General features: G+C 40.6%; 3 protein-coding genes across 3 annotated transcripts; all 3 read right to left on the bottom strand.

Annotated features, from left to right (window-relative positions):
• Nucleotides 1-524: 524 nt before the first annotated feature.
• LOC117369723 (cornifelin homolog B-like) lies at nucleotides 525-2,735 on the bottom strand. Its single transcript, XM_033965049.2, has 4 exons — nucleotides 2,141-2,735; nucleotides 1,624-1,732; nucleotides 1,281-1,468; nucleotides 525-940 (listed from the first exon to the last, which is right to left on the bottom strand). The coding sequence occupies exons 2-4, from the start codon at nucleotides 1,697-1,699 to the stop codon at nucleotides 770-772; spliced, it is 435 nt and encodes a 144-aa protein (XP_033820940.1). The 5' UTR covers nucleotides 1,700-1,732; nucleotides 2,141-2,735; the 3' UTR covers nucleotides 525-769.
• Nucleotides 2,736-3,579: 844 nt separating this feature from the next.
• On the bottom strand, nucleotides 3,580-6,082 carry LOC117370093 (placenta-specific gene 8 protein-like). Its single transcript, XM_033965450.2, has 4 exons — nucleotides 5,962-6,082; nucleotides 5,323-5,453; nucleotides 4,628-4,815; nucleotides 3,580-4,151 (listed from the first exon to the last, which is right to left on the bottom strand). Exons 1-4 carry the CDS (start codon nucleotides 5,976-5,978, stop codon nucleotides 3,945-3,947), a joined length of 543 nt encoding a protein of 180 aa, XP_033821341.1. The 5' UTR covers nucleotides 5,979-6,082; the 3' UTR covers nucleotides 3,580-3,944.
• Nucleotides 6,083-7,151: 1,069 nt separating this feature from the next.
• On the bottom strand, nucleotides 7,152-10,913 carry LOC117369862 (cornifelin homolog B-like). The gene is made up of 4 exons (XM_033965206.1): nucleotides 10,853-10,913; nucleotides 9,750-9,845; nucleotides 7,986-8,179; nucleotides 7,152-7,358 (listed from the first exon to the last, which is right to left on the bottom strand). Exons 2-4 carry the CDS (start codon nucleotides 9,832-9,834, stop codon nucleotides 7,152-7,154), a joined length of 486 nt encoding a protein of 161 aa, XP_033821097.1. The 5' UTR covers nucleotides 9,835-9,845; nucleotides 10,853-10,913.
• Between the last annotated feature and the right edge of the window lie 493 nt (nucleotides 10,914-11,406).

The raw sequence follows: 11,406 nt of genomic DNA, 5'->3' as shown, positions 1-11,406 counted from the left end.
GGAGGAGATACAGACCACAGACATTAAGACACGAAAGCTCATGACCATGGTTGGGTTTCACACAGGAGCAGGCTTTGAGCACTAGAGCAATAGAGGCCCAGATCTACCACACCAGACAAGACCCAGGGTGTAGGCTGTGCAGAGGCCCCTGAGATAATCCAGCACATCCAGCACAAACATCTCAGTCCAGAAAAAAGTGCAGTACAGGAACCCTCAAGCTCTCAGGCCCCAGGTATAGGACCCGAGCATGGAAAAGGGATGAAACCACCCGCATCTGAACATGGATGAGGGGGTGTATATGTGTGTGTGTGTATGTATGTATGTATGTATGTATGTATGTATATATATATATATATATATATATATATATATATATATATAAACACTACACCTTCTTTCTATGAGGATATAGCACCATAGCGCCCTGGTGTTCACAGAACTCTGCATAGATATGGTTTGATTGATTTAAAAATAGGAACTATATAGTCCTTTGATTTCATTTTAAAATGTTAACAGAAGAGGTCTTGTATTCTTTATTTTCAGATTGCGGTGTCCATTTACAGAGTTCAGTTCATTCATAGATTTACGTTTTAACACATATGACATAATTTAACCTTCTCTTACCTTCTCTTATACATTAACAAGTGAACATCAATCTGTAGTGAGTTTTGTGAATGTCTAATCATATTCACAGAACCTAAAACACAGTAATCTTCACACCCTTGTACAGTCTGATGTCCTGATTTCAGATGGAGGGGTCTCTGTGACTCTATCTGACATTCTGGTTGACCATCATCATTGGCACCGGCTGCGCGTGGACCACATTCGTCACATTCACTGTTATGGGACCTTTGTCCTGAGCTCGTAACTCTCGATGAAGCTGACACCAGGAGCACCACACACAGAAGCATGAGGTGCAGATGTCTCTACATATGGTGCCCTGGAAGACGAGACCAGGGCTTAAAACATGAGCTATTCAATTTAATGTGCATTTTAATTTAAGAATATGTTTTGGTGCAATGCAGAAATCATAAAGCAAGTATCTAAGAACATACAAAAACACTAAACCCTTTATATATCTGAAATTATTCCATCTGGAAATCAGCATAAGTCATTTTGTCATAAGGCATTTTTTTATTTTTTTTAATCTAAAAAATACAAAGAAATAACTTTATTGATTCGTTGTCTGGCCTTCTCACTAGCCCCCTAGTAGTAACTTTTAATCAAACAAATCTCTCTTTTTAAAAGCTTGAATCAGTTTGAAAATGTCTTTCTCTCACCTTTATTTTGTATCTGTGTCGTACGGCGACCCTGAGCCCAAACAGGGCAGGGGGCACACACAACGGGATCCCACATGACGCCACGATGGCCGGGCTGAAGATGTCACACAGCGGGAGGCAGCGGTTCTCCTGAAATCTGCCTGAGACGGTGCAGGCGAGACACGGGCAACACCAGAACCCATAACAGCCTGGAACCACCGAGAGAACAGAACCAAGTGAGTGGAGCAATAAAGAAAACAAAAATACAACATTATAACCCTGGTCCTTGTTTAATCCTAGTCTAGTCCTTGGTTTAGTCCAGGTCTTGGTCTCGTCCAGGTCTTGTCCAGGTCCTCATACTCACATGTTTTTGAGTCCTCAAAGCAGTCGCAGAGTCCACTGCTCCACTCCACTTCATTAGCCTTTGAATACCTCGCCATGGTTACGATTTAAAGACCTGTCCTGTAGTTTACCTGTACAAATATTAACGTTTAATTAACCTGTCTGTCTGTCTCTATCTCTCTCTATCTCTATCTATCTATAAAATTTGACTGAATGAAAAATAAAATAGTAATAAAAATGTAGAAAAGACAGACACCGTAAGTCTTTAAATGTGGAAAGGCTCATCCTGTCCCTGTCCCTGCCCTTGTCCCTGTCACTGACAATAGTTTCATGGGTTTGTCTCTGTAAAGAGCTTTGCGTAATTATCATAATTATTATTTAGGTTGAACATAAAAACCATGACATAAGTTTTCTGTCAACAAAAAGAATTTCAGCAAATAATTAAAAATATTTAAACAAATTCTCTGTCTGCTTTGATAATTATGGCTATTTATTCATACATTTAAAATGTTCTGAAATGCTAAGATAGATGGTTGTACCTGTGTAACTAGAGCTGTGGGCTGGTCCCGTGAGCTGGTCCCGTGAGCTGGCCTGTGGACTGGCCTGTGGACTGGCCTGTGGACTGGCCTGTGGACTGGCCTGTGGACTGGCCTGTGGACTCTCCTGTGGACTCTCCTGTGGATGACTAAAGCGTCGCACTGACTCCAGGAGCTTTTAAACTCCAGATTCCAGTTGAACCTGATTGTTTGGGGCGTCGAAAATAAAAGTCAGATGAATTGGAATACTTCCTGGTGGTGATACACAGATGTAGTTGGGCATTAGGGGGCGCTATAGGTGTAAGTTACAAATCAGATCTGAGGTAAAGTGTGTTCCTTTTTTAGCACAAAAAAATGCAAGTTGAATTAGTGTAATGCTGTGCTGTGGAAAATTCAAGGCAAACAATAACATCTCCATGGAGACAAGGCAGTGGGGAACCATCCATCCATTTTCTCATAATTTTTTATCTGATGCCAGGTCATGGAGGCAGCAGTCTGAGCAGTAAGGTTCAGACTTCCCTCTCCCCAGACACTTCCCCCAGCTCCTCAGGGGTATCCTGAGGTGTTCCCAGGCCAGACAAGAGACATAGTCCCTGCAGCATAGTGTCCCTTTATTAAAAATGAATGAACTGCAGATAATTGTTGTTGTGTCATGATCAGAATTGTTTGTGTTTCAGCTTCAGGGAGTTTCCTGATGAGCTTAAATGTGATGATGTACGGACTTAGAACGTGACTCTGCCTCTAAGCCAGACAGAGCTGTTCTTCAACTTTAATAATGGACATAACCTAATGTTAAATGCTATTCAAAGAAAAGGTCCAACTTTGTTCTATTGGTGCATTTCAGACTCTAGAATTTGATGATGTCATACTCTCAGATGGGGTCAAGGGTCAGTTTCCTAGTGATTGTATTGTACTTTATCATGAAATATCCACAACAGCAACAACAACGCACATCTGCATTTGAACTGTTCTTTTTATCTGCCCCCGTCTGTGTTAAATATTATTAATCTATTAAAATCTTACTTTTGCTGATACTTTGGTACAGAATGGCTGGTATGTTTCTGTGAATCAGCCCCAGGCCAGGTGTGATCCCAGATGCTGTCCATGACTGAGAAGGACTTTATAGTTTTACACGTATTTACAGACCAGCCATCTAACACTAACTAACTATTAATGTGGATATTTTAATTTAGAATCTAATGAGCTCAAACCAATTAAATATTTTGGAGGGACAATGTGACTGCATAATTATAACGCTCAAAAGTGGAACAAATCTGTGATGTTGGGGCCACCTTCTGGCTGTAAAAAGCAGTGCATTGTATTACAGAGGCATTATGCATCTAATGAGGTTAAGATTCAACATTAAGAGCAGTTACAGAAGCTTTACTATCTCTAGATCTAATTAAATATATTCAAATACATAAGTAATGTAAAATAAATGACAGTAATCTGCAGTATTTATTTATTATACAAACATTTAAACTCTTACACTTCTTAGTTCTTGAAATGTTTTGAACAAATTCAACACTGTAGTTAGGAAGTTCTCAGTCACCAAGTCAAATTTACTTCAAAATACTGAACGGTTCTGGATTTTGAATAGAAAGTCAATGGATGCATTTTTATAAGTAACAGAACAGAACATTTTATACCTCAGCCCTTAAAAATCAGTGAAGTTTGCAATGAACAATGTAAAAAAAATAAAAAAGCTCAATGTCTCTTTAAATAGAAAAATAATTTGAATGGTTAGAACAGGGAATATAAGATTTTTTAAAGTGACAGCAGTTTAGCAGCGTGGGTTAGCATAAGGCTAGTTTAATACTTGAGCTGGGCGTTGTCCATGGCCAGTTTCTGTTGCCATATTCACAGTGGTAGGGGTCACGATGGAAGGGGGCTGCACGCTCACCACGTTTTGGACGGTGATCACATTCATTCGGCGTTTTAGCTCACGATGCATCTGACACCAAGAGCACCAAGAGCAGCAGCAGGCCACCATCATATCATCCAACACAGAGCCCTGAGACGAAAGAAGCACTCAACAAAAATATAATAAAATTATATATATATATATAAAAAGACATCCTCCAGCTCCTCCGGTGGGACTCCAAGGTATTCCCAGGCCAGCCAGGATCATTGGGATGCTCAAACCCTCCACCACATTAAGGTGGTGGATCAAGGAAGGGTATATGAGTAATATACAGCTTATATACGGGTTATATATGACTTACATACGGATAAGGTTAATGTTGGGTCACTTAGTAAAGTGTTCTGTGGCTTAAATGTTGTAGGAGAACTACAGTCCTAGAATCAGTCTCGTTTATGTTCTTTTTTATTCGGGACCTACATGTATTCATTTGGAATATGCTCCTTTACTTCCTCATCAAAAATCAGAGTAATAGTATTAATAATAATAATAATAATAATAATAATAATAATAATAATAATAATAATAATGATAACTTTTTCAGAACATACCTTTGCATCAGTTCTTACCTTGATTTTATACTTGTTCCTCATGGTCAGGCGCAAGGCGAGGCCAGCAGGGGGCACTAGCAGAGGCACCAGGCAGGAGGTTGAGGCGAGACAGCATGGGAGGTCACACAGGGGCAGGCAGTACGGCTGCTGAAGTCTCCCAGAGACTGTGCAGGAGAGGCATGGGCAGCACCAGAACCCATAACAACCTGAAGAACATTTACAAGACAAAGTATGAAACATCACTACATCTATATGATTATTCTACATAAAAACAGTTAACTCTGTAGTTTAGATCTGTACAAACATGATCTGAAATGTTCCTATGTGTCAGATGCCCTCCCTTTGTGTCCATAAGGTCTTATTCTGCATAAAAACTGCTAACCCTGTAGTTTAGAGCTGTGAAAACATGATCTGAAATACATGTGGTTCTTTTGTTTGTCAGTTCATAGTTCATTTTGTCAGTTCTCGTGGGCGCTATGCTGACAGTGGAACAGGGGAGGGTAGTATGGGGGGTTCCTGAAAATGGGAATTTTCAGAAGCAGAGAATAAAAACTACTCAAACTTACAGAAACTGCTTTAAATATGACTTAGAATGGGAAAATGAGAAGGAAACACAATCATAACATGGTTAAAGTCAGTACAGTCAGGAGAGTCAGGAGAGTATCTCAGAACCTAGAACCTATTCAGTCTAATCTATTGTTTGTGTGTCTTACAAGTGGCTGCATCCTCAAAGCAGTCCATGAGTGCAGTGCTCCACAGCCCCTCCTCTGTGATGCACTGAGGATGAACGTCACCCGAGGACAGAGGGGGGATGGTGGACATGTCCAGCAGAGGTGTGTAAGTCCTGGGAAAAAGAAGTCCAAAACACAATGCATTTGTGGAGATATATTAATTATATGAGGTATAATGACAGGTGGATAAAGTAGATGGCAAAGAGTTCTTTCTCCCTCCAAAATATAACATTTAGTTAGAGTAACCCAAATATGTAAGCTTTCATATGAACCCAGCTTAGGCCCCACAGAAAAGATCTCAAAGTTTGATAAGGAGAGCTTGAATCTTACTTGGCGAAATATAAATTAAATTGTATATATATATTTCATTTTATATTTTGCTTAAACCACGTGGATACAAAGACCACGTCAGAATCGGGACTAAACTGGAACGAATTTCGGAACTAATCCTGGACTAAGCTAGAACTAACCCAGGACTAAAACAGGACCAAATCTTGTCAACCATTGGGATTAAACTGAGCGCAAACCAGGACCAGACTGGGTCAAGTGTGAACGGGCCTAAAGTGTGAGTATCATAAACTACTACTATTACTACTACTACTAAATACATAAATGACGTACCGTGGAGCCAGCGCCATCTCTGCAGAAACGTGCAGTGTGCGTCTCTGTGCGTGTCTCTGTGCGTGTCCTTGTGTCCTCTGTGCTTATCCTCTGTGGGTGTGTGCCTCTCAAAAACAAGAGCGTAATGTTTTTGGAGGAAAACGAAACTTTGGATCAGGAATTATGTGAAGTTTGACTAATATGCCACTAGGGGGCAGTGGGCTCAACAAAGTCTACAAAGGAACTTCCACAAGAAGAATGCAAGTATTTTATTTATATTTTAATTAGAAATAATTATTTTAATTAGAATTAATTAAAAATAATTCACAAATCTCCCAGCGCATGCGCTGTACCCTTGAACCTGGTCCCTATAGATAAGAGCGTGCGTATACAGGCTGTATATATAAATATATATTATATATAGTTACATAGGCCAGATATATAAATATATAATATTAGCTTCTTTATAGAGTCTATGTCCCATGTGACCACGTGTCTGGCTCGTTCCTAGTCACAGTAATAACTGAAATGACTTGAACCTTCCTTTTCTCTCTTATTATGCCTTTTATTTGACTTGTTTTTAAAACTGTGCTATGCAACTTTTTTGGTTAAAGACCCACTACCTGCTTGTCACTATAGAGATGTGCTTTGCCTGGAATGTTCTTATATAAGGCATTAATATTATTCATCTAATATCTATTCCATTACAGGTGTTTGTAGCTCAAAACACTTGAAAAACATGCATTCTGACAGTGAGCGGGGGTCACCTCTACACAGATCTGATCAGTCACGTTTTTGGCTAGTTTCCATGATTATCTTACTTTATTAATCCCACACCGTGTAACATTCTAGGCAAAGCAATAACATCTCCATGGAGAAGGGCTGGTGGCTCCTGTCGTTGTGCACCACCTCCGACTTTTTTCATGGCACATAATATAGTTTGAAATAGTGCTGTCGTGAGACTTGATTCTAATACTCAGCACTCGATACCGATTCTAATATCAGAATGAAGATAAAAACGCTCCTTTTTTAAAAACTGAATGAAATTTTCACACACAATAATGTGTTCATCTCAGCATGAGGACTTATATTTGTCCTAATAAAGCTCAAAATCAAACAGACTGTACAGAAAAGAGTGTACAAAAATACAGAGGATAAAGTAACAAAATGAAAAAACAAAACTACATGGGGCCATGGGCACAGCCTGGTCATTATATGGGCCCCATGGGCATTGGGCCCATGGGGCCCATACCCATGGGCACGGCCTGGTGCATGACAGGAGCCGGCTGCATGTTGACCACATTTTGGATGTTTATCACATTCGGTTTCATATTCCTCAGTTTGAGCTCACGATGCATCTGACACCACGAGCATGGAGCACAGCACCAAGAAACACAGATGTCGTTCAGCAGAGAGCCCTGAGAGGAAACGAGAGGGAGGGTGAGGTTATTTTTTAGCCCTGGGAGGAAACGAGAGGGTGAGGTTTCTTTAGAAATTCACCAGAAAGATCAAAATGAAACACAAAAACACTTGAATCTCGTGGAGTATCTGTCAAGTATGAAAGCAAATCTCATCCATAAGATGAACGATTTCAACTTATCAGTTTTACTCAAAGCAAGTCCAAATATTCAGAATTTCAAATGACTGCTCTGGGCGAGGGTCCACCACCTGCTTGTCTCCATGGAGATGCTTTGCTTGGAATGTTTCACAGTATGGCATTAAACATATCTATGTCCATGTGTGGCTCTGAAATGAGTTGTACATATGTATCAATGTGGAACGGCTCTCAGTGAAAGCAACTGGGAAAAGGCATGTCACTGGTAATGATGGTATTGAAAGTATTTGTTTAGAGATACAGTCTGTAGTATATGTCAGGTGGAACATACGAGGCAGAGCTGTAACAACGCCCTGGAGACAAGCAGATAGTGCACCCCATAACAGAACTGATACATATTGCACCTTTAAGTAGATTTTGAGTCTATGTAGTGCTAAAATACATTTTTTAAATCCTTACATTTTAAATTTTTATATTGTTTTAGTAATACCTTAATTTTGTATCTGTTTCTCAGCGCCACCCGCAGGCCAAATGCAGCCGGTGGAATGCATATGGGGACCCCCACGCAGCAGGAGGCGAGGATGGCGGGGTTACAGTAGTCACAGAGGGGGAGGCAGTAGCACTCCTTCATGCGCCCCGAAACGGTACAAGACAAACAAGGCCCGCACCAGAACCCATAACAGCCTGAAAACACAGCAAACAGAACCATAAGAATCTAAGAACACAGTACCAGAACCATAAGAACCTGAGAACACAGCAAACAGAACCAAAATAACCTAAAAAGACAGCACCAGAACCATAAAAACCTGAGAACACAGCAAACAGAACCATAAGAGCCTGAGAACACAGCAAACTGAATCAAAATAATCTAAGACCACAGCACCAGAACTGTAAGAACCTGAGAAGACAGCAAACAGAACCATAAGAACCTGAGAACACAGCAAACAAAAACCATAAGAACCTAAGAACACAGCAAACAGAACCATAAGAACCTGAGAACACAGCAAACAAAACCATAAGAACCTAAAAACACAGCACCAGAACCATAAGAACTTAAGAACACAGCAAACAGAACTATAAGAACCTGAGAACACAGCAAACAAAACCATAAGAACCTAAGAACACAGCACCAGAACTATAAGAACCTAAGAACACAGCAAACAGAACCATAAGAACCTAAAAACACAGCGCCAGAACCATAAAAACTTGAGAATACAGCAAACAGAACCATAAGAATCTAAAAACACAACACCAGAACCATAAGAACCTAAGAACACAGCAAACAGAACCATAAGAACCTAAAAACACAGCGCCAGAACCATAAAAACTTGAGAATACAGCAAACAGAACCATAAGAATCTAAAAACACAACACCAGAACCATAAGAACCTAAGAACACAGCAAACAGAACCATAAGAACCTGAGAACACAGCAAACAAAACCATAAGAACCTAAGAACACAGCACCAGAACCATAAGAACCTAAGAACACAGCAAACAGAACCATAAGAACCTAAAAACACAGCGCCAGAACCATAAAAACTTGAGAATACAGCAAACAGAACCATAAGAATCTAAAAACACAACACCAGAACCATAAGAACCTGAGAACACAGCAAAAAGAACCAAAAGAACCTAAGAACATAGCACCAGAACCATAAGAACCTAAGAACATAGCACCAGAACCATAAGAACCTGAGAACACAGCACCAGAACCATTAGAACCTAACAATGCAGCAGACAGGAACAGTGCAATGGGTCTATCTCAGTGAGTATTCACAGGGGTTCTGCTGCCAATGTGGCGGCCATCTTGTGAGTTGAGGAAGAGCATAATTTTAATAGAATATAATGTAATAACAGGGACAGGGATGTCTACTGGTGGATTTGTGTCCTAATGAAGCAGGACTCTCTGACCTCTGCCTCTCTGTCAGGACGGCTTCTTCTCTGAATTATGAGAATTAATATACATATTTATAAGGCTTATAAATTTAGTATAATAGTATTACATCGCGGGCATTAGATAAAGAACATGGTACACCACCTGCTTGTCTCCATAAAGACATAATTTTAATGCCATTCTGTGGAACGTTCTTGTCCAAGCACTAATATATCCACAGGAGAAGTTTGACCATTCAAAAGATTTTGGACTTTGAATAACAAATTGCTGTGAAATGGGCCCTTATTTACAGATCAGTGTTATGTGTTTGCCATTCAAATCCCCTCTCGTCTGTGACGTCAGAATAAACTCGTCTTACACGTGGCTGAATCCTCGAAACAGTCCAGCAGGGCGGTGCTCCACTCCTCCTCCACCCGACAATCTGCAGGTAGAACCTGAGCCATGGAGTTTAAGTCTGAAATAAGAAACACTACTACTATGGGTCTCAGAATGAGGACGATTAACAATTTAAAAACAAAATATTCTTTCTTTTGAATTTGCCTGGCAAATCTCTGTATTTTGTGTAGAGTCTGGTCTCTCCCTCCATCACGTCACAAGAACACAATCGTCCAATCAGATTTGTTCATTTCAGTGACTTGTGTGCAATGAAGGAGCTCATTGCTTAGCATCTTTTACAAACCAAATCACATTTCCCTCACAGTTTAGTGCTCCTTTCGCTCTGCAGAAATCTGCATGTTTTTCAGTCCTATTGTTCATCTGTCCAGCCAGAACTACACGCTCTGATCAGACTTTACAAACGAGCCAAGATCCTGTGGGACTTCCAGATATAGACTGACAGAATGGAGATGGACCAACCAGACACTGTGGTGGAGGATAAACAACAGAGCAAAGCTGCTGTGGTGGACATTGCAGAATATATATAAATATATCTCCTTGTCACCCTCTGCAGGTGGTCTCATTTCCTCTTTTCCAAGCTTGGGTCCTCTACCAGAGGCCTGGAAGCTTCAGGGTTCTGCACAGTATCTTTGCTGTTCCTAGTGTTGCACTTTTCTGGACTGAGATGTCTGATGTTTTTTCTGGCATCTGCTGTAGCCACTCCTCCAGTTTGGGGGTCACTGCCCCGAGTGCTCCGATGACCACGGGCACCACTGATGCCTTCACCTTCCAGGCCTTCTCCAGCTCCTCTTTGAGCCCTTGGTATTTCTCTAGTTTTACTTGTTCATTTTTCCCGATGATCCCATCACTTGGTTCTGCGATGTCTACCACAATGGCTTTGCTCTATTGTTCATCCACCACCACAATATCCAGTTGGTCCATCACCATTCTGTCAGATCATTCTGATGATTAATACTCACCCTAGTCCAAGCCCTAACAAAAATGTTTACTTATTTATCTGAGTAAATATGTAAGTATATAACAAAAATGTAAAATATCTATCCTTAATGTTTGAATAGCACTTACAGTTGCAGGTGTTGTTGAGCTGGGCGCCTACAGGGACTCGCGGCCTGTGTGCCCTGTTGTGTTGCAGGTGTGGTTGAGTTAGGCGCCTGCAGGGACTAGGGACTCACTCTCTGTGCCCTGCTGTCACCAAGGAGGCGTGTTTATTTCTGTGATGTCACGATAATAAAATTTTAAACTTGATTTTGATATTAAGGAACAGACCCCATAATGACTCTATGATGATAAAAACACCTTTTCTTGTGTATGTGTATACTAGTCAATTTATGTTGTGTTGTCACCCTTTGCTAGTCTTCAGAGGAAAACAATGCTTCAGCCTCTGAAGCTCATGGAGGTGGTTCTGAACATGAGGCCTGTCCATAAACTGAGAATGAGACACACCTGTATGTGTCTCTATCTGCAGGTCAAGCCTCTGGACAAAGGTCTGTCCATCAATGTCCAGTAGGTTCATAGTGGTCCATGGGTTTGTGCGTGTGTGTGTGTGTACTAGTCTTTGTATCTTATACTTGTGAAAGATACAGCTCAACATCATTATATTTTATATATATTATATCATT

This window comes from Periophthalmus magnuspinnatus, chromosome 4 (genome assembly GCF_009829125.3).
Source record: "Periophthalmus magnuspinnatus isolate fPerMag1 chromosome 4, fPerMag1.2.pri, whole genome shotgun sequence".
Taxonomy (NCBI): domain Eukaryota; kingdom Metazoa; phylum Chordata; class Actinopteri; order Gobiiformes; family Gobiidae; genus Periophthalmus; species Periophthalmus magnuspinnatus.
Note: the sequence above shows the minus strand (reverse complement) of the source record. Positions and strands in the feature narration are given on the sequence as shown.

What these genes read in the sequence shown, in the direction of transcription:
- LOC117369723 (XM_033965049.2), bottom strand. Translation starts at nt 1,699, where the DNA reads ATGGCGAGGTATTCAAAGGCTAATGAAGTGGAGTGGAGCAGTGGACTC. An exon ending in CTTTGAGGACTCAAAAACAT is followed by an intron (nt 1,469 to 1,623) that starts GTGAGTATGAGG and finishes CGGTGGTTCCAG; the next exon opens with GCTGTTATGGGTTCTGGTGT. An exon ending in GACACAGATACAAAATAAAG is followed by an intron (nt 941 to 1,280) that starts GTGAGAGAAAGA and finishes CTCGTCTTCCAG; the next exon opens with GGCACCATATGTAGAGACAT.
- LOC117370093 (XM_033965450.2), bottom strand. An exon ending in CTTTGAGGATGCAGCCACTT is followed by an intron (nt 4,816 to 5,322) that starts GTAAGACACACA and finishes AATGTTCTTCAG; the next exon opens with GTTGTTATGGGTTCTGGTGC. An exon ending in GGAACAAGTATAAAATCAAG is followed by an intron (nt 4,152 to 4,627) that starts GTAAGAACTGAT and finishes CTTTCGTCTCAG; the next exon opens with GGCTCTGTGTTGGATGATAT.
- LOC117369862 (XM_033965206.1), bottom strand. Translation starts at nt 9,834, where the DNA reads ATGGCTCAGGTTCTACCTGCAGATTGTCGGGTGGAGGAGGAGTGGAGC. An exon ending in TTTCGAGGATTCAGCCACGT is followed by an intron (nt 8,180 to 9,749) that starts GTAAGACGAGTT and finishes CTGTGTTTTCAG; the next exon opens with GCTGTTATGGGTTCTGGTGC. An exon ending in GAAACAGATACAAAATTAAG is followed by an intron (nt 7,359 to 7,985) that starts GTATTACTAAAA and finishes GTTTCCTCTCAG; the next exon opens with GGCTCTCTGCTGAACGACAT.